The 27,743-nt window shown below is 39.0% G+C and overlaps 1 protein-coding gene across 5 annotated transcripts in view; it reads right to left on the bottom strand.

The window, feature by feature from the left end:
- Positions 1-9,878: 9,878 nt before the first annotated feature.
- Positions 9,879-27,743, bottom strand: part of LOC108701009 (syntaxin-binding protein 4) — an 88,525-nt gene continuing 70,660 nt past the window's right edge. For 2 of the 5 annotated variants that reach the window (XM_018235123.2, XM_041576022.1), the window contains one exon: positions 9,880-10,669. In XM_018235123.2, the coding sequence (XP_018090612.1) occupies positions 10,564-10,669 (106 nt within the window). In that variant the 3' untranslated portion in view covers positions 9,880-10,563. Of the gene's footprint in view, positions 10,670-27,743 lie in introns of all 5 variants that reach the window. The other 3 variants (XM_018235121.2, XM_018235122.2, XM_018235124.2) reach the window with 2 other exon arrangements.

Genomic DNA, 27,743 nt, shown 5'->3' with positions numbered 1-27,743 from the left:
TACAAGTGGCAAATGATTATTGAAAAGCCGTTCTGTGCTAATTTTAGACTGGAAAATGGCACCTGATGCATTCCAAACCTAATATTCATTAACTCATGGAGGGTTGTGCAACGTACTCACAGACAAACAGTAGAAACCAATTGCATCTCCCCATTGTTTTGACTTGTAGCAGTGCCTGCTCTTGGAGCTTTGTGGTCAAATCTAATCCACCCTTACCTTTAGCAGGTATCCAAATCCTTAAATAATTAAGACTTTTTGTCACACGCTTAGTTCTCTTGATCCCTTCCTTACCCTAATTTTTTGTATTTAATTAGGGATTCAGCCAAATCTTTCATGAGTTTGCCAGAATCCCAAAATAGTGTATTTAGTGCTTCCGTACTAATAATAATAATTCCAGGCCCGGACTGGCCATCGGACCATTCAGGCAAACGTCGGTTGGGCCGCTCCACTGATGGGCCGGGGAAGTGAAGCCGAATGGTACTGAAGCCAAGCGGAAGCAGAATTGGAGCTGCGCTGAAGGGGAATGGGGGCCACCAAAAAGAGCCAAAGCTGTTGTTGCCTAGGAGGAAGAAGACTGCCTGCCAAATTTAAAGGTAAGTTTCCATTTTTTTAATGCCTGGCCACTGTGTTTTTTGTTTTCTTTTATAGGGAGAGAGTCCTGTATACCATTTACTTTCACTTTAATGGGGGACCCTGGCCACCAATGTTTTTTTAAATTGTGGGGGTGGTCACCAATGTGTTTTTTTTTAAACTTTTACAGGGAGTGCCAAAACCACCATTTTTTTTTCTTTAACAGGGGAACCTGACCACCAATGTTTTTTTTTGTTGTTTTATTGGGGGATCCTGACCACCAATGTTTTTTTGTTGTTTTATTGGGGGACCCTAGCCATCAATATTTTTTTTTATCCTGGGGGGTGGCTGGCCTCCAGTGTGTGTGTGTTTTTTTTAACTTTTATGGGGAGAGCCACAACCACCAATTTTTTTTTACTTTAATAGGGGACCCTGACACCAATGTTTATTTATTTATTTTTTTTATTGGGTGACCCTGACCACCAATATTTTTTTTTTTCATTTTATTGGAGGGCCCTGACCACTATTGTTTTTTTAAACTTGTGTGTGTGTGGGGGGGGGCAGGGGGGAGACTGGCCGCCAATGTCATACATTAATATGTGGGCTGCTTTTTTTAATCCCAGTCTGGCCCTGATACCTACCGTGTGGCAGCCACTTCAAGGGCAGGGGTTTCTGAAATATACTTGAGGCAGAATACACTCGTGAGACAACTTCAATCAATTTTCACTCCTCACAGTCAGTAAAAAATGGGCAGAAGGCCTATGGCCACAACATTTTCAAACCTTCTGTATTATGTTAAGTAGAATTTATGAGAAACAACTGCTGTCAGTGGTCCAAATGTTTAAGCAATTGAACACAGTCCTTGGTGGAATAGTGTGGTTCCTATTAAACAAATAATTTAGCCATAAATTGTCAGTGCAAATGATTAAAGCACGGAATAAAAAAAAATACAAACCCATGTGTATCCATTTTGGCCCAAAAGCAGCACCCAGCTGGGTTCTTGCTGTGTGCAAGTGGCAGGGTATGCTATTGTCTAGATTGGGACTAAGATTAAGGCTAAATCAAACTGCTCATGTCAGATGTGCATCTAATATGGTCAGATTTTGCTCCTAGGAGAATTTGGAAATCTAGTACCATGAATCCCCTGGGACGGTGCAAGAAAAGATGGCCTCACACAGTGTCCAAATTTGCAAGAGCCAATTGAATCTTCACGTATAGACAAGTACATTTGCAATCTGAGGACCAGAGTTTTATCACAGCGATCTGATCCTTTTATCCGATCATGTTATGGATAGGGTTGCCACCTGGCCGGTATTTTACAGGCTTGGCTGGTAAAAATTATGCTTGATGCCAATGTTATTAAATAGGAAAAAATGGAAAGAATATAGGAAGGCCAGTATTTTTTTTTCCAGAAATGGTGGCAACCCTAGTTTTGGATATGTGTAAAAACAGTCTCTCCTTATTGGGGATGGGGTCAACCCCAGCATAGAAGATGATTTTGTAAATGGCTTAAAGAAATTAAACTCTTTTTTTCACATTTATCATAATATTGCCTTTGAAAACAACTTATAACTTTGCAGGATGCTTTTACATTACCTGTGTGATGCCCCATGTTCCTGTATGAGGGGGCTGCCATATTTGTGCAGCAGGACTCGATTAGCATTAGAAACTTTAAATGACACTGAGATCAGTGGCGGAACTACCGGGGGAGCAGGGGGTGCGAGCGGACCAGGGCCCGCACCCCCTCGGGGCCCCCCGGCAGTCCGCTCGCCACTGGAATCCGCCGTGTATGGAGGGGGGCGGGGGCCCGGCTGTGCGTCACGCACTAGGGCCCGCCCCCCTCTAGTTACGGCACTGACTGAGATGGGACAGTCAGGTTGGCAAAACAGTCCGGTTTAGAAAATTCAGCTAACAATTGCTAACAAAAACAAACCTCTCAGCAAAAAAACATCAACATGACCTATAGGTAACTTTAAGGGGCCGATTCACTAACTTCGAGTGAAGGATTCGAAGTAAAAAAACTTCGAATTTCGAAGTGTTTTTTGGGCTACTTCGACCATCGAATGGGCTACTTCGACCATTCGATAGTCGAAGTACTGTCTCTTTAAAAAAAACTTCGACCCCCTAGTTCGCCATCTAAAAGCTACCGAACTCAATGTTAGCCTATGGGGAAGGTCCCCATAGGCTTTCCTAAGTATTTGTGATCGAAGGATATTCCTTCGATCGTTGAATTAAAATCCTTCGAATGGAACGATTCGAAGGATTTAATCGTTCGATCAAAGGAATAATCCTTCCATCGTTCGATCGTACTATCTGCGCTAAATCCTTCGACTTCGAAGGATTTTAATTCCCGGTCGAATATCGAGGGTTAATTAACCCTCGATATTTGACCCTTGGTGAATCGGCCCCCAAATGTACATTTATATTTTAAAAAGTAGTTTGATAGTGTCAGTATCACTTTAAGACTAAAGTGTCGGGTTTAAGATGATCACTCGAGTGCTAAGCAGCAGAAGCAAGGCACCGGATGATTTTAAACTAGTATGGACTGATCTTGTAAACCATTAGTCAGTTGAATACAGTGATTACTGCTCAATTAAATTATGAATTGCACTGTTTGAGTTACTCGTCAACTGATTTAGGTTATGATGAGGTCCCACACATCATCACTGTCCCTTCAATTGCACAGCACAAAAGATCCAGCTGATCCATCTACTTTGTCAGTTTAAATACTGTATAGGTTTCCTTTAAAAATCAGAAAAACATTTCTAAACATAAATCAATGCCAAGATGAATTATTATTTATATGAGCAAGGAAGTGCCTGTGCTACAGGTAATCGTTGGGTGTAGGGTATGTGTATTTCTCCCAGTGCCATGCAAGGGAACCAGATATAAAGAGCTACAGTCTCTGGCTTATCCAATAGCTGAGGGAGCGATAAATACAGAACAGATAAATGTCCTGGCTTGTTTAACCAGCACATGTCAGATTGCTGCTGGAAAGTGCTAATGATTCTTCACAGTTCCCGCAGTGTGTGTGAGATTCTGATCAGCAGCTTTTATCTTAAAACTCAATCTGCATTTTGCCAAGTTTACCTGTTTGCTTTGACACTCCAAGAAGCTCCTGGTGTTTCTTGGCCACGGACTTCTGCACAGAAACCTACAGCATGTACCTGCCATCTTGGCGTGAAAGCAAACACGTCGCTAAAACTGAAAATGTGTTTCCTGACACAAACACCGAGGATATGTTTTATATTCTCACCAGGCTCCTAGTTAAAAAAAAAACTTCACCTTGTCTCCGTTCTACGGCTTGTGCTGCGGCAGCATTACAACAAGGCTCTTGTATTGAAACAGGCAGGGGTGAGTTTCATGGCAGGATTATTAAATGTAAGTGCTTTATAAGATTACAAGGTAAATGATGTGCTGGGAATTGCAGATGGATGGCCACAGTATGGACATTACTAAATGATATATTATGCTAAGCTTGAGATCTTTATCTTAAGAGACACTTATAAGTTTTTCGGCAAGTGGAGACTTTTTGCTGGCACCTCTTTAAACAAGCTATTATCAAACAGCGACTGCTGTATAGTTTCAACTTTAACCATTTTAATAGCCTCACCCCAGTAGAGACAATGTCTGCTCCCCCTTGTCCACTGAAGCCAAGCCACTATTTTGCTACCTGCAAATGGATTATGAAATGACAGATGGGATCTCGTGGTGATAAGGAAGTCTGGACCAGACAGTCCGTGATGAATAGAAGTTTGTTTTGGTCTAGTGGGACTTTAGTCCTGATTTATGATGTTAGCATTAGTGAGAGTGCAGTCAAAACTGATGTAGGAGGAAGGTTCAATGCTCTTTGAGGCAGTTTATGGGTTCCACTGAGCTCTGCAGCATTTTAGTACCCATTACCACTACCCAACTGGTTATTGTTATTTATTTGCTAAGTTTAAACACCTGTTGGCATTTTCAACTGTACCTACAGTGGTACATGAAAGTTTATGGATCCTTTTGAATTTTCAATATGTCTGCATATGACTGAAAACATGATCTGCTTAACACTCACGTCCTAAAACTAACTTATTTATAGAAATGTGTGAGCCTTTAACCATTCTCCTCCCCTTGGGCAGGAATAATAGCAACAAAGTTTTTTGGTAACTGCACATTGGCTTGTTGGGATTGTAGCCTATTCCTCGTTACAGAACAGGGATGTTGGTGGGTTTCCTCACATTAACTGCTTTCCTTCAGCGTCCTCCATAACATTTGTATAGGATTAAGGTAAGGACTTTTTTTGGTCATTTCAAAGCATTCATTTTCTTAATCATTCTTTAGTTCGACTTGTGTCTGTAGGGGCGTTATCTTGCTGCATGACCCACTTTCTCTTGATCTTCAGTTCATGGACAGCAAACTACCACTTTCCTGCAGAATTTGTTAATACAATTCAGAATTAATAGTTCCATCAATGATGGCAAACCTTCTTGGTCCAGAGGCAGCAAAGCTGGACCAAACCATGATACTGCCAACACCACATTTTTCATATGAGGGATATGGTTCCCATGCTGGAATAGTGTTTACTTTTTGCCAAACATAATATATTAATCAAAAAGTTCTATTTTGGTCTAATTCGTAAAAAGCACATTCCTCCAGTAGCCTCCTGACATATCTTGTGTTCTTGTGGTAAACTGTAAATGGGAGAGCTATTTTTTCGTTCATACTGGTTTCTTCTTGCAACTCAGTCATGCCCACCACTGTTGTTCTTCAGATGATGGACTCATGAACACTGACCAATGCAAGAGAGACCTTTAGTCCCCTAGACATTAGTCTGGAATCTTTGAGATCTCCTGGAGTATTAAACACCTTGTTCTTGGTGTGATCTTGGTTGATCGACCACGCCTGGGTACAATAATAATGGTGTTGAATTGCTTCCGTATGTACAGGATCTGCCTGACAGTGGACTGGTGGAGCCCAAGTCTGGTGAGCCTTAATAACTCATCATCATTTATTTATATAGCGCTGTCAAGATACGCAGTAATAACTCAGAAATTGCCTTTGTTTAAACCATTTCCACATGCCTGTGTTGTTAAAATCAGACTTGGATAGTGAAGACCCAAATTTCTGTACTTTAAGTAGAGGTGGGCATACAGGGGCCGATAAAACCTGCTGACAGCCCAAGTTGACAGCTTATTGGGCAGTATGGGGCCCATTCGATGGGCTTCCTGACCGATATCTAGCCAAAATATCGTCCAGATAGTTATTGGGCAGGTTAAAAAATCCCATCAGATCAAGGCTCGCATCAGTTTATTGATGTGATCCTCAAACACAGAATATCAGGGCAAGAGCCACTCGGGAACCTCTCCAAACGAGCAGATCTGCACATCTATGGCTACCTTTAGGCAGGGCCCCCCCACACTCACATCCAATTATCATCCCATTGATTGAAACACCTCTCTCATTCCCTCATCAATAAACTGGGAATCCTAGAGGTTCACATACTTTTGCCATACAAGTACGGCTAAAAAAAATGAACTAGTGTAATGTTTTTTTTTTTACTTTTTTAGTTGGGTTCTGGTTATCTAGTTTTAATGTAGAAATGTTGTAATATTTGATCCTTTTTTGGGTAAAAATTGAGTAGTGAATAAATATTAGGCTATGTTGTATCTTTTGTGGCTGATATGGTATTTAAATGATTTTGCAAGGTCAATATAAACAAGGACTTGGACCTGATGGAATACATGCTTGAGTACTTAGAGAGCTTAGTTTAGTATCAGCCAGGCCACTTATTCTCATATCAGACTCCCTTTCATCTGGTGTTCTAGCTATGATTGGAGGAAAGCTTGTGGTTATTATGGTCTAAGCCTGGCAATTATAGTCCTGTAATTTGACATCCGCGGTGGCAAGATATTTGAAGGTTTGTTAAGGGATCACATTGAAGATTATGCTCTGGAGAATGGCATTATGAATAGTAATCAGCATGGCTTTATGAAGGATAGGTCACGTCAGACAAATAAGATTGCTTTTTATGATAAGTTAAGATGCTACTGATCAAGTTTTCAGCAAAAAGAAAAAAACTTGAATCCCTCCGAAAATAACTTGAGCATCATGAAGGCTATACATATTCAAATGGTTCAAGAGACCTCTGCCACTGACTCCTACGTGACCTTGATAGGTTTTAGATGGTGTAGATTCAAGGTAATTCCAGGGTTGGGGTATAATAATTCTCGAAAATGTAGTGGTTTTTTTTTTAACCAAAAAAATAGATTTTTGACTCTAAAATAACCTCAAAACCCAACTTGAACCCTAATAAATCTTCCCCTTAATCCTGGCATATTAATGCCATAATAATTGTAGGCATTACTGCAGATAAAAACATCAACGAGACATTGAAGGAAAATATACAGATATCTTTTTATTAACGGGGTGTTCCACATTTAAGTCTTAGGTTGTGTTAGAATGTCATATTCCTAGCAATTTAGGAACTTGTCTTTATTTTTTTTTATAGTTTTTTTTAAATTATTTGCCTTCCTTTTCTACATCTTTCGAGCTTTCAGATGGGGTCACTGACCCCACCAGACACAAAACGATTGAGAGCTCTCTTCCTATGCTTTTAAGTCTTCTTTGGTCGTTTGTTCTTATTTTATACTAGACAAAGGCCTTTTTATGGATTAGTATAGAAAATGTAGACATGCCTTTTGGATAAATATCTATTGATCCTGCTCTGTACCTTGAGAGGCAAGAACTCAGATCCCAAGTGTTTATCTACAATCACTGCCATTAAGCAAGAGAGGAGCCACAATAGAAAAGATAAGCACAAAACGTTTTGATTATACTTTCAAGAGACACAAGGTCTGATTCAGGGAGATTAGTCGCCCGGTGACAAATCTCCTCTTCCTTGGGGCGACTAATCTCCCCGAACTGCCTTCCCGCCGGCGATTTACATTCTTGCTCCGTTTTCCGAAGTTACCCGTAGTTTCCTCGTGAGGCAACTTTGGCGACTTCTGAAAACGAAGCATCCCGCTAGCGATTTACATTCCAGTTGTCAGGAAGGCAGTTCAGGGAGATTAGTCGCCCGAAGTAGAGATTTGTCGCCAGGTGACTAATCTCCCCGAATCTGACCGCATGTCTCTGCCCTTAAACTACAGTATTAAACATAATATTACAGATTGTTTACAGTTATAACATTTTTATTCTGCCAACAGTATCCCTTATGAAACAGAAACAAAAAAGAAACAAATGGCATATGAACGTCACCAAGTTTTAGACACTGAGCCTCTCACCTACCCCAGTCATTATATGGAGCTTAAAGCACAAATATACATTTAACATGACTGTCAAACTGAAACAAAGGGCAGAAAGTGATCTTGTGCAATGGAGGAAGGCAGAGAACCCTATGAAAGGACATAAAACACAACAAAAACATAATCCAACTAAAGGGTTAATGTCATGTCGATCGATATTATATTCATTTGGTTTTCATTGTTTTGTTATTTGTGGTTATTTTGCTTTTTTTCCAGCAGATCTCTATTATGCATTTTTAGCAATCTGGTTGCTAGGGACCAAGTTAGTCTAGCAACCCTGCAATGACTTGAATAAGAGACAGGAATATGAAAAGGAGAGGGCCTATATAGAAATTTGAGTAATAAAAATGGTATTGGGGTTCATTGGGTTTAATGCAGCTAATGTTTAAAGCTCTTATTTACATCTGTTACCCCCCATATGGTGAACCCCCCCCAAAAAAAACGAAGGGGGTTATTTATCATGGTCTGAATTTATCTCAATATCGACTGCTACAAACTCCCATCTAACCTGCTCGGGTTTTTAATGCTTTTTATTATTTAATTTTCCTGAATATTTGCTTAGCGGGAAAAGTTTAGACTTTCACGATTTTTTCGTGAATTTTCCCCTGAAATCTCAGAATTTTTCACCCGAAAGCTCCGAAAACATAGTGAAATTGCTCAAACTCCCGACACAACCAAAATTCAATGGGACTGTTCCCATTGACTTTTATGCAACCTTGACAGTTTTGAGATGCAGTATTTATATAAACACTGAAAAATGTGTGATTTTTTTCAAAAGTCCGATTTTATAAAAAAAGATTTCGGGGAATTTCGGGTATTCGGAGCTTAGTAAACAACCCCCTAAAAGTTTGTGGACAGTTTTTTTCTTCCCGCTAACCAGAGGAATCCATGAAATGAGAGAACCCTCTTAATTCTAGCGGCAATCTGTGTAGCCAGCATCAAATAAAAGAATACAGACACACAGTTACAGTTTTTGAGATTTGACGTATGAAATTACAATGAAAAGTTACAGTTTAAATAATGGTAAAACATACATATACTTCTGAGCTACCTCATTTGTCTATAAAGTAGTAATCCATGTATAAAATAGGTCTCCTATAAAAAACTAAAAGCTCTGCTGCCATTTAAGCCTATACACGGCAGTGTAGTTCTCTATGCTACACAAATACTGATACTGGAGCTCTAATGTTCTAACACTGACATATTACAGGTGGCTAAATGACTTAAAAAAATAGTAAAGTATATTTAAAAAGTGGAAAACCCCTCACCAGGCTTGTGATGATTGACTGATTTGTAGGCCTATTTCTAGGGAGGTGACTTGTCTTTGCTCTCTGTATATTGGTGGCTACAGCATGCTAAATGCATAGGGATTCTTATTCAGTAACTTAATAGTAACTAATTAAAGGAACAGTAACACCAAAAAAAGTGGTTTAAAGTAATGAAAATATCATGTGCAGGTATGGGACCTATTATCCAGAATGCTCAGGACCTGGGGCTTTCCGGAAACGGGTCTTTCCATAATTAAGATCTTCATACCTTAAGTCTACTAGAAAATCATGTAAACATTAAATAAACCCAATAGGCTGGTTTTGCTTCCAATAAGGATTAATTATATCTTAGTTGGGATCAAGTACAAAGTACTGTTTTATTATTACAGAGAAAAAGTAAATCATTTTTAAAAATTTGTATTATTTGATTATAATGGAGTCTATGGGAGACGGCCTTTCCGTATTTCGGAACTTTCTGGATAACAGATCCTATACCTGTACTATTTCCCTGCACTGGTAAAAATGATCTGTTTGCTTCAGAAACACTACTATGGTTCATTTAAACAAGCTGTGTAATTGAAAAAATGTCCGCCATATGGCACAGGTTAAATAGTGGATAACAGATAACACCATTATGTTCTACAGAGCTTATCTGCTGTGTTACCTGAGCCTTTTCTCTTTTAAATGGCTGCCCCCATTGCTACACAGCAGCTTATTTATATAAACAATAGTAGTGTTTCTGAAGCAAACACAGCAGTTTTACCAGTGCAGGGCAACACAGCAATATATTTGCATTACTTTTAAACACTTACATTGTTTGATGTTACTGTTCCTTTGATATGTTAAAGGCACAGTAACATCAAACAATGAAAGCGTTTAAAAAGATTTCTAAATAATATATACCCTGGTGGTAATAATACTGTACATACCCTGCTGCTACCAAAAATTCAATAATATATACAGGTAGATGCTGGTGCACACAGGGAATTATCCTTCCAATGAATATTTACTGAATCAACGTTTTGGTCCTCACCTTGGACCTTAATCAAGATAAAGGTCCCAGATGAGGACCGGAACGTTTATTCAATAAAGATTCATTGGAAGGATAATTCCCTGTGTGCATCTACCTGTATGTGTGTGTATATATATATATATATATAAATAAGCTTGCTATCTCAGTTGTCATAAGGTCCTGTTTAAACAAAGACTACTACCAAGACAGTAGCTTGTACCCATTGTTTGTAAGCTCTCCTGACGAGGGCCCTCTGACCTTATTTATTCTTCTCCCATCGTTTTGCCTTGCCTTGTCGTATCCCCAATACAATGTGCAGCATTGTGGGTCTTTATCCATACAGTATAATAATAATACTTTTGCTAGCAGAAATCCATCCATTGATGGTTTATACCAATATGAAGGCACAAGTAGTGTTGTGGAAAGTTTAGCAGTTCTGCTGTTCAGGGGGATCTCTCTGGGTGTCTTCAAGTTCCCCGGAAAGCAATGTGCTGAGTACCGGATTGGTCCAAGTGGTTGTTTGAGTCACATGACTAGAAGGAGAATTGGAAAGAATTACAGAGAGAAATAAAACCCTCAAAGATGTGATTTACTTTTTAGTATGTTATAGCATAGCCTATTTTTAGCAACCTTTCAACTGGTCTTCCCTTTTTATTTTATTTATTGTTTTTGAAATGATTTGCCTTCTTCTTCTTCTTCTGACTCTTTCCAGCTTTCAAATGGAGGTCACTGACCCAACAGCCAAAAAAACTATTGCTCTGTGAGGCTACAGTTTTATTGTTACTTTTACTTTTTATTACTTATTTTTATAGTTAGGCCCTCTCCTATTCCTGTCTCTTTTTCAAACCACTGACTGGCTGCTAGGTTCAATTGGCCCCTAGCAACCAGATGAACAAAAAGCTCATCAATTAAAAAAAAAACATAAAAAAATAAAGCAAATTGTCTCAGAATAGCATTCTCTCTGCATCATACGAAGATTAATTTAAAGTTGAACAACCCCGTTAACAATTTAATAAATAACAGGTATTTAATATAAATACAATGCATCAGGCAAGGTATGCACTACTGGGAAAAACAAACAAACAAGTCTTACCAAAATTTCATCCGAAAATCTTGACATAAGCAAAGAGTAAATATTACACTGTGTAACAACTGGTAGATATTTTGTATACACTTCGGATTACAGATGTTTTAACGGAGCTGGGCCCCACCAATACGTTACTTTACTGTAAAGCATGGAGCGCACAGGCTAGCACTGTACATGGTTATTACAGGGAATGACTGGTACTCATTCAAAATGAAATTCTCTATTCCTGTGGCCGTACTAGGTAAGTATCTCATATACTGGTCCCAACTGCCACATTTGTTAAAGGAGAAACAAACCCTTACCCCCCTGCCCTACATAGACCCCCTCCCTCTTATACTGTGTCAGTGAAAATATAGGGCAACATGGCGGGTTGGAACACTCTGAGCCTATTAGCATACAGCCAAATTTAACTTGATTGACAAATACCTCATTCCTATATAGAGATATGGAGTGTCACATATTTTCACTATTGGGGTAGGACTACACGGACGTTTTCAGCGCGATCCGGCACGCTGCAACAAAACGCCTGTGACAAATCGCATGCAACGGAAATAAGGTAAGTGAATGAACTGTCGGATGAAGTCGCAGCGTTGGTCCGACGTGACTGTCGGAAGCAGACGCTGCACCTGCATCCGACAGTCGTGTCATGTCGGATCAACACTGCGTCTTCATCCGACATTTCTATCTCTTACCTTATTTCCGTCACATGTGTTTTGACGCAGAGCATCGGATCGCGCCGAAAGTGTCCGTGTAGTCCTACCCTTACTGTTAACCTACAGAGGGAGGACCTAATTTTGCAGATAAAGGAGAAAATATACCCCCATTTTTTATATGAGCCCATTCAGTTAGGATTATGTTCAAATAGATGCATAGCCACTTGTCGGACTGGGATGCCAGTGGCCCACCAAAAAACTTTAGACCGTGGGCCCACTTTTCAAACTATTATTCCTCCTCTCCTCACTCAACCTTTTTATTCTCCTAGTCTTTTATATACAGTTATAATTACTATAGTCTATTCTTCCATTATTAAGTCTCTTTTTCCCCGTAAAGAAATTGGGAATTACCATAAAATAGGCCAAATGGTTAGAAGCAAGAGGGCCCACCGGGAGTTTTCCTGGTATCCTGGTGGGCCAGTCCGATACTGTCCATGAATAATGAATTTTTTTTCTTACAAAGTCATACCTGATTCAGAGAGACAGACTCATATGAATTATTTCCCAACCCCCCCCCCTTAGGCTCACAGTGTAATGCAACCCTCCCTCGCCTTGTTTCATTGTGAAGAGAAGGATTCTGGGACTTGAAGTCCTTTTGCTTTTCAAAGTGGCTGGTGCACTTCAAGTCCTAAAATCAATTACAAGATAAGGGTGGGTTTGTATGACACTGTAAGCCAAAGGGGGCTGGGATATGGTTTGCCAGAGTATTATGGCTTCCTGTTTACTAATAGGTGATATTGGATGCTGATTCTCCAATAAAAAGTGAAACGTGATAACAAAGCTTTATTACACTCATAATGAGCTCCTCTTTTGCATATTTCCATTGATGAAATAAATGTGGCTGACATATATCAATATGAGGCCAGCACTGTGAAACCAGTATATGAATAATTATCAATTATCCAGTGTGATGTTCCTTGACAGGCTATGGAGAATGCTTTAACCAAGGCAATTGATAGTCAAGTGCACAAATGCAAATATGCAGAGGAGGAATGCTCTGTGCTCATACTTTTATTTCTATATATGAGGCACAATTTACCCTTTAAGCTAAGGGGCCGATTCACAAAGGGCGAATATCGAGGGTTAATTAACCCTCGATATTCGACTGGGAATTAAAATTCTTCGACTTCGATCGAACGATTCGAAGGATTTTAATCCAAAGAACGAATGATTATCCTTCGACCAAAAAAACTTTGGAAAGCCTATGGGGACCTTCCCCATAGGCTAACATTGACTTCGGTAGCTTTTAGATGGCGAACTAGGGGGTCGAAGTTTTTTCTTAAAGAGACAGTACTTCGACTATCGAATGGTCGATTAGTCGAACGATTTTTAGTTCGAATAGTTCGTTTTCGAAGTCGTAGTCAAAGGAGCCCATTCGATGGTCGAAGTAGCCCAAAAAACACTTCGAAATTCGAAGTTTTTTTACTTCGAATCCTTCACTCGAAGTTAGTGCATCGGCCCCCAAGTGTTGCTATATCAGGTGTTAAATGACTTGTTACCTCGCATATGACATTTTATCTGCAGTGCGAGAAACACCTACATTTTGCCTAGTGCATTAACATTAGTCATTTGTTTCTGACTCCTTAATGAATTAAACAGTAATTAAAATGCAAACAGAACCTCCATCAGCGGATCGGCTCTTATGCCCATATGTACTGATTGGAAGGAAACTGGCATTAATCTCAGTGGCGATTAGTAATTACATTAGTCTGTGGGTGTTTTTTTTTTTTGGTGGCACCTTGTTTCTTCTTCTGCTTTCCCAATAAAAATTGGGAAGGCAAAAATCACAAGCATTTTTCCCTCAGCATACTGCCACACACATGCCCTACATTGTTAGAGCATATCCACTATCTTACAACTGCTTTTTCAATAGAAAAAAGGCTTCCATGTTGCCAATTTATTCAAAACATGTCTGTGATTTTTGACATTACCTCTGGTCGACTGGTAATGGTATCTACTACTACACTATGCTGCTGTTTAAGCAAAAAGTATCTATAGTTTATATATATTGCTAAAGCTTACAAACACAATTAATCATATATCTGGTTGCTTTGTATCCCACATTAAAATGAATAAACCATATATTTATGTGTATGTCTCTATATAGACAGTGGATCGTCCCAGTTCCCTTGGGTTGATGAGGAAGGAGAGGGGAAGGATGTTTCTTTTTTGTCGCTTGTCTTTTTATTTTGTCATGCAAAGAAAAGCAAAACGAGCTGCGTGATGCAGTTCCGCGATCATTTTTGCCGCCAGCCGAACGTGGAAGTTCGCTGCAAATCTGTACATGGCCGAAAGTTTTTGCTCATCACTAGTGTGGATCATATTTTTAAAACGAGGTTACTATTAGCCGTCATTTGGGGAAACAGGTTACAGCGTAGATGGATAGTGGAATATAAGATATTTTTGAGACATATTTAATTTTAATGTCAGCAAACTGCTAATACTGTAATGTTGAGATTGTGTTCTACAGAGCTTATTATCATCTCAAATGGTAGCTTTTTTGAGGATTTTTTCTCTGTGTTTTTTGGAAATGATCTACAATGAATTATAACTCAGTTTGGATCCACAAACCATACTTTAAATGAACGTGTTGGGGATGGGGCTAAATGAAGCAGTAAGAAATTAAAGGTCACAACAATACTATAGGTTATTATCTATTAAAGGCACTGCATTCATACAGGATATATGAGCGAGGCAGCTCTTTGTAGAAACCATGAACACCTCTATAAAAGAGCTTCCTAGAAACTGTATTACGTGAGCAGCTATTACCCCACACGTATATATTTTCCTTGAAATACAGGAAAATCACCTCCAATGTAACCTCGAAACTAAGTGGCATAGTAACAAGTGTCTGCAGAATGCGTATGGCTCATTTAAAAGGTATGAACAGTCATACAATACATCTACTGGGGAGCATTGTCAGTCCAACAGCAAGTGTAAAGCATGTTGCTTCCAGTTTATATGAAGCCATACTAATAGAAATGTAGTCAGCCCCCTTAAACTACTGTATAGACTAATGAAAAAGACTTGCATTTGGATGAAGTGCAATTTTCAGGAACCCAAAAATATTCTGCTGTCATGGATAGACGTGCCATTATTATCAACACTTAAAGGAGAACTAAAGCCTAACTAAAGAAGTAGCTAGAAACGTTGTACATTGTGTTTCGGGCTTAAGTACCAGCTTAAGGCAACCACAGCCTTTTAGAAGTAAAGATCTGTGTCTCCAAAGATGCCTCAGTAGCTCCCCATCTTCTTTTCTGCTGATTCACTGCACATGCTCTGTGCTGCTGTCACTTACTGAGCTTAGGGACCAACTCACAATATACAGTACACATAGAATAGAAATGTCACAATATAAGGCTGATTAGTAATTAATACAGATAATTACTACATGGCTGCTAAGAAACCAGTGCAACTAGAAATTAGAATTTAATAATCATCCTTGCAGCATCAGCTTATGTTACAAAGAAACATCATTTTCTGCTTGATAATTTGTGACGACCCCTAAGCTCAGCTTCTCAACAGCTGCTCAGAGCCCACTGAGCTATGTGAGTGTCGCAGACACTTTCCAAGATGGGGACCCCCTGTGACAAGTTTGGATCATTGCTGCTATTGACAAGCTGAAACTTTAAGCTGGTGCAATAATTCCAGTATATAAAATTTGGCATTTTTAGCCACATTCATTTATAGGGTTTAGTTCTCCTTTAAATGGAAATGACATACAATAGAAACATTAGTAAAATCCAATCACGCTGGATACTTTTGGAAACCTTTGATTAAATTAAAAGAAAAAATGAAGTTTTCCCTTCAATTTTCCCCATAGGAAATCAAGTTCTTTTGCCAAACTTGGAGTGGAACAAACATTTAATGGGAAGGCCTGGTTAAATCAGTTATGAATGGCTTGCAATTATCCAAAATTGTTCAAATAGGAATATGTGGAAAAGGAAACATATTTGGTTTTATACTATTTTTATAAACAGGATGAAAATAGGAAAAAGTGGTTAAAGCAACTGATTTTCCTGTTTTGGCCTTTTTTCCAAATGAGACCGATAATCTTATAAGGAGATGTTAAAGCACTTTATGTTGTGAGAGCGCATAAAAATTTCCTGTGCGCACAGATTTAGTTGTCCTTGGATCCAGAATTTCTTGCCAACATTTAAATACTGTAAGGAAAATGGCTGGCAGGGCCCCACAGAGCTACAGCCACACGAGACAGATGTGAATGCTGCAGCTGCTGTTAACTCTCTCTTGGTGCTGGGAAACACTCCGATGCCAGGTACAGACCACACCAGTGATAGATGTCACAATGATAGTGTCCTATGCAGTGCGAAGTATGGAACTAAACCAAGATAATGGGGGTTGTTTACTAATTGCAGGGCATGGTTAGAGGGTGCAGAGAAGGGCAACTAAGCTGGTAAAAGGTATGGAAAATCTTAGCTATGAGGAAAGAAGAGGCGCTTAAAGGAACAGTAACGTCAAAAAAATATAAGTGTTTTAAAGTAATGAAAATATCATGTAGTGTTGCCCTGCGCTGGTAAAACTCATCTGTTTGCTTCAGAAACACTACTATAGTTCATATAAACAAGCTGCTGTGTAGCAATGGTGGAAATTGAAAAACGGCTATATGGCACAGGTTAACTAATGGATAATAGATAACACCATTAGACAGACAGAGCTTATCTGCTGTGTAACTTGAGCTTTTTCTCCTTTGAATGGCTATCCCCATGGCTACACAGCAGCTTATTTATATAAACAATAGTAGTGTTTCTGAAGCAAACACACCAGTTTTACCAGTGCAGGACAACACTTCATTATATTTTCATTACTTTAAAACACTTTTATTTTTGACGTTACTGTTCCTTTAAGGGGTGATATGATAACTATGTATAAATATATAAGGGGATCATATAATAATCTCTCTAATGCTTTATTTAGCAGTAGGTCTTTCCAACTGACACAAGGTTACCCATTCTGATTAGAAGAAAAGAGGTTCCGCCTAAATATTCAGAAGAGGTTTTATACAATGAGAGCTGTGAAGATGTGGAATTCTCTCCCTGAATCAGTCGTAGAGGCTGATACATTAGATAGCTTCAAAAAGGGGTTGGATCGCTTTTTAGCAAGTGAGGGAATACAGGGTTATGGGAGATAGCTCATAGTACAAGTTGAGCCAGGGAAAAGTCCCATTGTCATTTTGGAGTCAGGAAGGAATTTTTTCCCCCTCTGAGGCAAATTGGAGAGGCTTCAGATGGGTTTTTTGCCTTCCTCTGGATCAACTGGCAGATAGGCAGGTTAAAAAAAAGTAAAAAGTTTGAACTTGTGTCTTTTTTCAACCTAACTTACTATGTTACTTTGGTGCAAAGTGCAAAAACACAGGTGCAATCCACCAGAATTGATTCTGCAGGACTGTCACTGATTGCCCATGAACACAGAGCTGTCTCCATTTGGAGGTGATGTAGGCAACCCTAACCTAACTTGTGCCCTTCAGTATTTTGCACCTAGTTCTGAGTTTGAAATCCCCGGATAAATGACGGATGCAAACTAATTCCTTTGCGTGCCTTAGGCTGGAACTACACGATGAGTCTTCTTGAGATCAAATGCGCTGAGAGGAAGCGCATGCGACATTGCTCTCGCAATTGTCTCCGAGTCAAAATAGTTGACCCCAAGTATGCGGGTTGGGCTGGTTTGGGTTTGCTTTGCAGGTTGGGTGAGGGTCAGACTTGGGAGAAGTACACTTTTTTGCTCTGGAAGATTCCCTGACTTTGTGTGCAGAAGATGTAGGTACGGGCTGAATAAAGGTCCTATAACGACATTTCGCAGATTACGGTCAGGTGTAGGTTTAGATTTTGCAGGTTAGGTTATAGATAACGCTTCTTGATGAACAAGGTACAGTTTCTCTTTAATGTGTTAACATTCGTCAGGATGTGGTGTGCCCAAATGTCTTTTTCTTATGTAATGTTTCATTATAATCTCCTTTTTAAAGTCCTTCCGTCTCAGAAGAGGTCATGTAGAACCAATTTCAACTACTTATGTATATAATTCTATGGCTTGGAGGTTGCTGAATGTTTTTACTGGTGCAGACAAATAGGAGATTATTCAATGTGCTGATTACTGCATGTCAAAGCTTTTTAGCAACACTACTTGCACATGGATATAAATACTCTGATGCAACAGACATAGGCAAATAATCACTATTAGGCCCTCTGGCCAGATGTTCTACACCGTTAGGGAACCACAAGTCCCCCCAGCCCTTACTGTCCCTGTTCTACAAGAATTCTTTACAGAAAGATGTTAATGTACACAGCAGCAAAAACCTATATGCTCGCCATGTTTTTGATTGACAAGGCAGGGGTTAAAGATACTCCCAGCCCTTAAGAATCTGCTGCTTATGTATGATTTCCAACTGCTTTAATTTAATAGGTTCTTATGGAGTCACTGAGTGCTTCCATACCAATTACCTCCTGCAAATTGGCTTCAAATTGATTAATTGAATCTGCCTCAGCCTGAGAAAATGATTTTCTCTGCACTGTCTGATGTCTGAAGCGGCAACGTGTTTTTCTGCAGTCCCTTTAAGATCTGCTTAAAAAAGCATGGCGTATGGTGTGTTACCATATGTTCTGTCATATGTTTTGTTTATTCATATAAATGGGAGATGCCATGCTTATTGGCCAGAAAAATACATGTTTAATCCACATGTATTTGTAAGTAATGTCCTTTGCACTAGCCCATTTGTAAAAACAAACACAGGGTTTCAATTGTTGTCTCAAGCCCTTTAAATGTGGAGTACTAATTTCTACCTAATGCAACATTGCTACTTCTGTAGAAGGCTGTGGTGGCTGGGAGATGTAGTTTAATTATTCAGCAGCAGCAGCTGGAACCACAAATTGCCCGTCCACACCAATAATTGCATCTGATGCAACAGACAATTGCGGGTGTGCATTTTAACAAATCAGATGGAACTTGCTGGAGTTGCTGTGCCTAAGGGCTCTTACAGACGAGCGTTTTTACCTGCGCTCCCCTGCGTTCCGTTTTTCTGCGTTCAGCCTCAGGGGAGCGCAGGAATAGACGCATTACATTTTTTCCAATGGGGCTGTACTCACACAGGCGCGTGTAGGCACCGAACGCAGGAAAAATGCAGCATGTTGCGTCTCAACCTGCGTTCGGTAGAGCCCTAAAGATGCAGCCGACAGAGGGAACCCTGAGAATACTGTCAGCTTAAAGGTGTCAGCAACTTCGGGGGTTCCTTACGTCAGTTGGCTGGACACAATGGGGCAGATTTACTAAAGGACGAATCGGCCGTGGATATTGAAAATTCGCCAGAAACCTAATTCGCAGGGACATCGGCAATTTACTTATAGGCGTAGATGACAATTCAACACCGAAAGAAGCCGTTGCTATCGCAATTTTGCGTCCTATCACCAGCCACATTTTCACTCAGCCGAAAGATTGTTACTCCGTAAACTCACTAAAGTGCAAATTTTACAGAACGTTACCTCTTTCACCAGTTTCCTTTGCCAGCTTAGACCAGGAGAACTGATAAAATGAAGCTACATCCTCCTCAATCTTATGTCAGTGACATCATATCCTGTATGCCAAAAAGTTATAAAAGTTGTAAAAAAACGCAGCAGTTTTTTTTATTTTTTAAAGCGGGATTGCCTTCCAAAGTTCTAACTATTAAAGATTTTTGTGTTAACATTTTTTTTAACCAATTTTAGGGTGGGGTCATGTCTAGGGCATTAGAGGATCTCTTTAATCTTTATTTTGCTTCCTTGAACATGAGTAATAATACAGTAAGTAACTTCAAGCATTTGCACCAACATCTCTAATAAAGACACCTTTACAACCGATATTTACCTGCCCTGTTCAAATTGACTTAAGCGAAAAAGAACAAGCTAAATTTGGCTATGTCGAATTGAATGCTAGCAATAGATCGTTAAGAAATGCTCATGCTGTCAAATTAACGCTAGTGAAATTCGCCAGCGTTTGGCTGCTGAGATGCAACTTCACATTTTAGTGAATTAGCGTAGTGGTAGCGAATTTACGGCTGGCGAAGTGGCGTGAAGTGTAGTGGAGCGTTCGCTGGTGAAAATTCTTCCTTTAGGGAATTACCCCTAATGGTGGTTCAGAAGAGGAGGCAGGACAGACACACCGGTGCTGTAAAACACTAACTATAGGGAAGTGCAGGGAGCTTCTTTGAACACAAATATCTTTGAATGAATGGAGTCAATTGGTTCAACAAGTTGCATCTAATTTAAAGCAGATTCCCTTGCAACTGAGCCCCTTTACATTTCTCCCACAGTTTCCTTACAGAAGCGGAGTTTATCCTGATTGGTAAACACTCATTGGCCAGTTTGTTCCCAATCTGTTCCCTTGCTACTTTCTAGACATATTATGTATATACAGGTATGGGATCCGTTATCCATAAACCCATTATCCAGAAAGTGAATTACGGAAAGGCTGTCTCACATAGACTCCATTTTTATCGAAAATAAGTAGCTTGTACTTGATCCAAACTAAGATATAATTAATCCTTATTGGAAGCAAAACCAGCCTATTGGGTTTATTTAATGTTTACACGATTTTCTAGTAGACTGAAGGTATAAAGATTCAAATTACAGAAAGACCCATTATTTGGAAACTCCCCAGGTCCCAAGCATTCTGGATAACAGGTCCCATACCTGTATTACGATGTAAATTACTGGAGTAGGAGTAGTTAAGAGATTTACATAAAATATAACAAGTCAGTAGAACAGAATAGAAAACAAGCAAACTGTCCAGTAATTAACCAGTTAAAAAGGTCCGGTATACTTGTAGACTGTCCTCAAAAATAAATAAGCATTATTAAAGAATTAAAACTATACTGTGCCATTAAGAACACAGCCTTGGGGCAGTTACATATTAAACCTATATCATTGGAAGTGTTTGTCGTCTTCTCTCGCCTCGCAAGATTTTCTCCAAGTGGAATAGGTAACATGCTGAGAACTCATTATTTTCCAGGATGATCCAAATGTATGACAAAATGAAATGCTGAGGCAAGGTGTCTGCCACTTCTGCACTTTTGCAATTAAGTTAAACTACATTATTTTATTGACTTGCGTACTCCCAAAATGATTAGCTTATCTCCCTGCAATCATTTGCTGCCGAGATTTCCTCTGACCCCTGATCTTTTCATCATTTTTTATTGCTTCCATATTATTTTTGCCTACCGATCGCATTCTGAGCCAGGTGCAAAATAATCTTTAATTTATATTATTATTCAAAAACCTTGTATTGTGGGTTGTTTTTCTTCGGTTCTTGTTGGACATAATTTGCTGATACTTTTGCAAAACTTTTTTCCCCCTCCATTTATTCATTTTCTAAAGCTACGAGGATAAGGGCAAGATGAAAGCAACTTTGTTCTTGGATGTAAGAGAGGCATCAAAAATGTCCCGGTGTCTTCAAATCCAAGCTGTGCTCCTTCAACTACCACTCTAGAGAATCGAATGTGAAATTATGAAAGGTAACGATAGTTAAAGCAGAGCTGGAATAGCTATTCAGAAATATCCACAACATTTAGATGTTCCGCTGGTCTCTTGTCATCCTGTCTACTTGATTTCTAAAAATCTCAGAAGACCTAATTACATTTAAAGAAAGATAGATGTGCTAGGAAGAAGGGGCAGCCTGAAAACTCCCACAGCAAGCCTTAAACATTAATTTCAGGATAAAAGACCATAATATTTTTAAGGTCGTCAAAAAAGATGAGGTTAATACTGATAGGGGTTGTGTTTTCTAGTGAACTTTTTAGCAGTGAAACATGTAAAACTTTCAAAATGCGTGTTATCAAGTTACCACATGCTAACATTTTACTTTGCTTTGTAAATTATTTAATGTTATTTTAATCTAGAATTGTCATTTAAGTTTTACAGAATGATTTCAATTTAATATAAATCCTGCTTTGCATTATAGTAGTTGTCAGCGCTTCATTTTTCGTACTTTTCCTGGTATCACTCTGGTGAACTGTTTGAATAAAGGGTTCAAAAACGAATACAAATGGTGGAAGCCAGCTCCCCACTGTTAAGATGGCCATACTCAAAGATACAAATGGTGGAAACTAACTCCCCACTGGACAAAACAAAGATAAAAATGGAGGAAGCTATATTTCCCACTGATAAGCTGGCCATAACAAAGAAACATGGTGGAAGCCATCTCTCCAATGTTAAGATGGCCATACTCAAGAATAAAAATAGTGGAACAGGTAAGAGCAGACACACACACCCTCAACAGCCCTCAAAGATTGCAGCCTGGTGCACAGTAATGGAGGATTTGGCAACCTCCCGTATAGAATAGATATACCGGCACTCATGGTAAATGCTTGCAGGGAAAAGCTAGAATTTATTATTGTGCGGAAGTGTGCCACGCCCCTTTATCAAGTATTTTCTGTTCTAATAAAAATAGTGGAAGCCAACTCTCTACTGTTAAGCTTGCCATAACAAAGATAAAAATGGTGGAAGCCATCTCCCCACTGTTAAACTGGCCATAACAAAGATAAAAATGGTGGAAGACATCACTCCACTGTTAAGCAGGCCATACCCAAATAGATTACCTTGTCTGGAGAGGTTAACAAGCCAATGGATATTGAATTTGGATATCCAGTGTCGGACTGGCCCACTGGGATGCCAGGAAAACTGCTGGTGGGCCCAGGTGTCAGTGGGACCTTATGCTGCTAAACATTTGGCCTATTTCATGGCTATTCCCTATTTATATGAAAACAAAGAGGCTAAATAGATGGAATAATATATTATAGTATGTAAAGAAAAGAGACTATGAGGAAAGAGGTTTAATTAGGAGAGGAAGAATAACAGTGACCATGGTCTAAGGTTTTTTACACCTGCCTGATATTTGACTAATCCCTGGCCAGATATATTTGAGGCAGCCCATATGAAACAGCCAAATAATTGTCTACATTCAGGATAAACACCCCAACAAACTTGCTTGTTAGATTTCCATTAATGCATTCACTTCATTAACATGACTGTTAATACATTTTCTTTTACAAAGAATGTAACTGTATGTGCCATTTAAGGACCTTAAAAAAAATAAACTATTCATCAGAAGATACCTTTTTCTTTTCAGTATTTAATTTAAAGTGAAAATAACTGCAGTTACTAAGCCACCAATTCTTTTGGTTTTGCACAAATAAGAAAAGCAATTGGAAATATATTCATGTACCTTTTCATTATTTATATACAAAATAAATGAATGAGTAATCCACCAAAGTAGCTGAAAACAGAGTTACCAGCATTAAACATGTATACAATTTACCCATAAATAATGTTTAGTTGTGTTTTTCTTCCTTATGCCTAATTCAGCCTTTGTAAAATTCAGTTTTCCTTGCTTTTTTGAAATGTTAAAAAAAACAGTATATTTCTCATCAGTCTTATCTTTCAGAACCGAGTATCAATATGAGCATCCTCTGTATGGTTCTGGTGCTTGGTAGCCATTACATGGACCATCAGAGGGGGCGATTAATAGGTGGCACACAGAGGGGCTGTAAAGCACTCAGAGATTCACAGATTCCATGGGAGTAATGCAACATAAAGAAGTAGTGGTAGACACTTGCCAGCAGCTTACAGTATCTATTGAGCCAATGAAGTCTATTGGTGGAAACCTGGAAATGGCCAATGGCGTAGTTGCACAGGGTATTGGCAAACAAAAAAAGTTTAAGCATGTATGCTCTGCAGTTCCATCGATTACTTTGCATAATGTATGGGCAAGGTCACTGGTGGCGTTTTTACGTTGCATTTTTCAAACGCGAGGTTGAGCAGAAATACCACAATGAAGCCACACACGCATGATAAAATGAGTTTTTCAGCCTGTAGTTTTCTTTTCCCGACATGCATTTCTGTTTTTTCTCATTCCCCACAATTCCACTCAGAAACGTAATTACGTCACCAGCATACAATGCTGTAAATGCAAAATTCATCTTAAGAGAGTTTTGGCCACCATGTTGAAAATACTCAGCGTATTTCAGCAAACTGTATTTCCAAACCTATGGATCACATAGAGTTCAATAATATGGCATTTCCTTGGCATAAAAAAACTTGTGGTGGATGTTGACTCGCAAGCTCCCCGTGGGAATTGCTATAGTCCATATTCCAATATTTTCAATAGTGCTTCATTTTGTGCGTATTTACACTCGGCTGTATGTTGTAAAAAATGAAATGTAAAAACACCACGTGTGATCTTGCCCTGTGGGTTTACGGACTAATACGCCTTATAGTGGGTCTTGCCCACTGGAATGTACTTTGACCCTCTTTACTTATATCAGTATACTTATGTATATTTATATACATAAATATGGTCCATATCCATGGGTACAGACCCAGTTGGAAACTTGAGATCAAGAAGTAGCTGTATTAGACAAACTCACCCAGTTAATACCAAAAATAAAATGAACCCAGGTCGGGGTCTTCATTCAACAGCTGATGTGAAAATTGAGAATACAATCACGAACATTGAAGGTCTGAAAATGGCACCTAAACCCATACACCCTAATAAAACAGCCCCTCTATACCTAATCAAGAGACTGAGGCATAGCCAGATTATGAAGACTTTTAACCAAGATGAAAATGAAGTAACACAGATGAATAATAAAAGGGGCTACTTATTAGAACACTGATCTAGGTATACTTTTCTTGGGGTGGGGGGGGAAGGGGTCTGATTCAACAGACAATCATATGGACCAAGCTAAATATCCAGTAACATAACTAGAGGGGGGGCTGGCCCCGCCCCCCTCTGAATGTGATTTTCGGACCGGATTTAGTGGCGCGCGAGCTGCTGGGGGGCCCTGGCCCGTTCTGCTCCCCCAGTAGTTCCGCCACTGTAAATATCTTATCTGTCATTTGGCTGGTTGGATGTGAATTGGCAGTTGCAGAACTGAGCCACCTGAACACAGGTTATTTGCTTTAAATTCTCTCCCCCCCATTCCAACAAAAAAAAAAAAGCAATAATTATATCATTGTTGACATGAAGATGTCTATACTAAAAACACATTACAAACACACATCCAATGCGATGCACCATCACCATTTAATAATAGAATCAAGATCTAAATCGAAAAAGGGGATTAATGGTTTGGAAAACATTTTTTTCCCTTACAAGCATTTACTATTGCAACTGTTATTTAAAAAAAAAAATTGGATTATGATTATGGTCGAGCCATGTCTGGATAACTGATCGGTAACAAGTGCTGTCAGAAAATCTTGGGCGCATAAAACAAGTAAGGCAATATCCCCACGAGAGAAGCGATTATGATTTTCTTGGCAAGAAAAGCGCCAGCAAATGGGTTGTTATGATTCAGAATACAACCGGGTTGGTTACTGCAGGGTGAAAAGAACTGACTAAAATGAAGTCGCTGTTCTTTCAATGTATTTGATGAGAAACATTTGCTTCCTGAGCCCTGCTATCCTTTAAAGGCTGCCTGCGGTTTATTTGATTGTGATTGTGGGGGAGAGCCGAACATTTCCAAATAATAAAGTAGAAATAGAAAATGATGGAGAAAAATAAAATAATGGCTGGGAATCTGGATTACATGCTTTTTTCTCAAAAACAAAGCAAAACTATACAAAATCAAATTGTATCAATGTTTTTTTTTTCATCAGTGCTGTATGCATGAGGGCCAGGTTGGGGAGGGGTAATGGAGAAGTCGCTTTTAAATTAACTCTCAGTATAACGTAGAGAGTGATATTCTGAGACAATTTGCAATTGGTTTTCATTTTTTATAATCCGTGCTTTTTTTTTAGTTATTTACCATTTTATTTAGCAGCTCTCCTGTTTGCATTTTCAGCCATCTGGTTGCTAGGATCTAAATTACCCTAGCAACCATGCATTAATTTGAACAAGTGAATGGGATATGAATAGGAGAGGCCTGAATAGAAAGATGAGTAATTAAAAGTACCAATGACAATACATTTGAGTATCTGCTTATTTAGATGGGGCCCATTACCCCCATCTGAAAGCTGGAAAGAGTCAGAAGAAGGTGGCAAATAAACTATTAAAAATAAATAATGAAGACCAATTAAAAAGTTGTTTAGAATGGGCCATTCTATAAGATACTAAAAGTTAACCTAAAGGTGAGCCACCCCTTTAAGGACAGAGACACGCGCTCAGATCCGGGGAGACTCGGAGCGATTCATTTTCCAAAGTTTCCTTGTGAGGCAACTTCGGAAAACAAAGCTCACCGATTGCCATCCCGCCAGCGATTTACATTCTAGACGGCGGGAGGCAGTTCAGGGAGATTCGTCGCCTGAAGCAGAGGAAATTTGTCGCTGGACGACTTATCTCCCTGAATCTGAGAGTGTGTTTCTGCCCTAAGGCATAATTTTGCAGAGCATGGTTCTCCAACACTTCCAGTAGGGGTTCATCGTTAATGACCACTTATGTGTTTGTTTGCCTTCCACAGAACTGGTATGTCCTTAAATCTAAGCCTTCAGGATATTTATTGACTACTATGCTTTAAGAACCTTGAGAGTCTTCAATCCAATGTTGGAATCTAATGAGGAATGTGAATTTATCAATCAGTTTTTCTTAAAAATTAGGTTCACATGACCTCAAGTGCCCCATTTACAGATATCCAGCATTCAAAAGCCAAAAAATCCTAACACTAAAATATTTTGTCGACAGTTTTAAATATTGTTTTTAGGGATTTATTAATACAATTATTTTATGGGATGGTTTAAATTATTACATTTTTATAGAGACCTGCAATATGCATGTATATAGTTCCCCTTTAAACTGAACATTTGTCCAATCAGAACCCCCCTATGCACACATCACAACTAGGAATTAAATTAAAATAAGGACACACATGTATCATGCAAGACCTAGTGCAGAAGACTTCAAGGACCAGTAACAAATTTTTTTTTTTTGAAAAAACAATTTGTTTGTACTTAACAAAAAAAAACCACCAAGACAATTTTAACTTTAAATTCTCAAAGTCTTTAAGAAATAAATTACTGATTCTCTGCTTGCGCTCCTCTTCAGCAACGGCGACAGAGCGACAATACATCGTGCGGCACTCAATTTCTCCTCTCTGGCTATCTCTTATAGAAGCCGGGGAGGAGAAATTGATCGGCACACGATGGATCGTCACCCTGTCCCTGTTTCTGAAGAGGAGCGCAAGCAGAGTATCGGTAAGTTATTTTGCGTTTTTTTTTTTTTTGCAAATTTAAAGTTAAAAGTGTCTTGGTGTCAAGAACAAACAATTTTTTTTTACATTTTTTTATGTTACTGGTCTTTTCAGCAATTAAAAAAAAACCGATCAAATAAAATGAACACCGTACTGTACAATAAAAACTAGAGCTTTAGCTTCAAACAAGTTCATAACATGAATAAGTAGTGTTTATAAGAACATATGCTCTGTAAGCACAACTGTAAGACAAATTGCAATTGGTTTTCATGTTTTATTCTCTGCGGTGTTATTTAGGTTTTCATTCAGCATATTGCAATTTTAACAATCAGGTTGTTAGGATACAACTTACCCTAGCAACCATGCACTGACTTGACTAAGAGCCTTGAATATAATTGGAGCTTCTGTGCCCTAATAAGGGGCACACCACCCTCCCTTACACTATGATGGATAGCAATCACAGATGACACAATCAATACATCTGTTGTTTAAATGCAGTGGATAATTAGTCTATTGGACATGAAACAAGCCATAATGAGCCAGGGCCACACACGTGGACAAATCATCATTAAAATAATAACCACAGCATGGAATGAAGGTTCGTTTTTCAGCTTTTTTTGTGCCAGCCCTGTTATTAATATAGA

Source organism: Xenopus laevis, chromosome 9_10L, assembly GCF_017654675.1.
Source record: "Xenopus laevis strain J_2021 chromosome 9_10L, Xenopus_laevis_v10.1, whole genome shotgun sequence".
In the NCBI taxonomy this organism is placed as follows: Eukaryota; Metazoa; Chordata; class Amphibia; order Anura; family Pipidae; genus Xenopus; species Xenopus laevis.
This window is presented reverse-complemented; position numbering and strand designations above follow the sequence as displayed.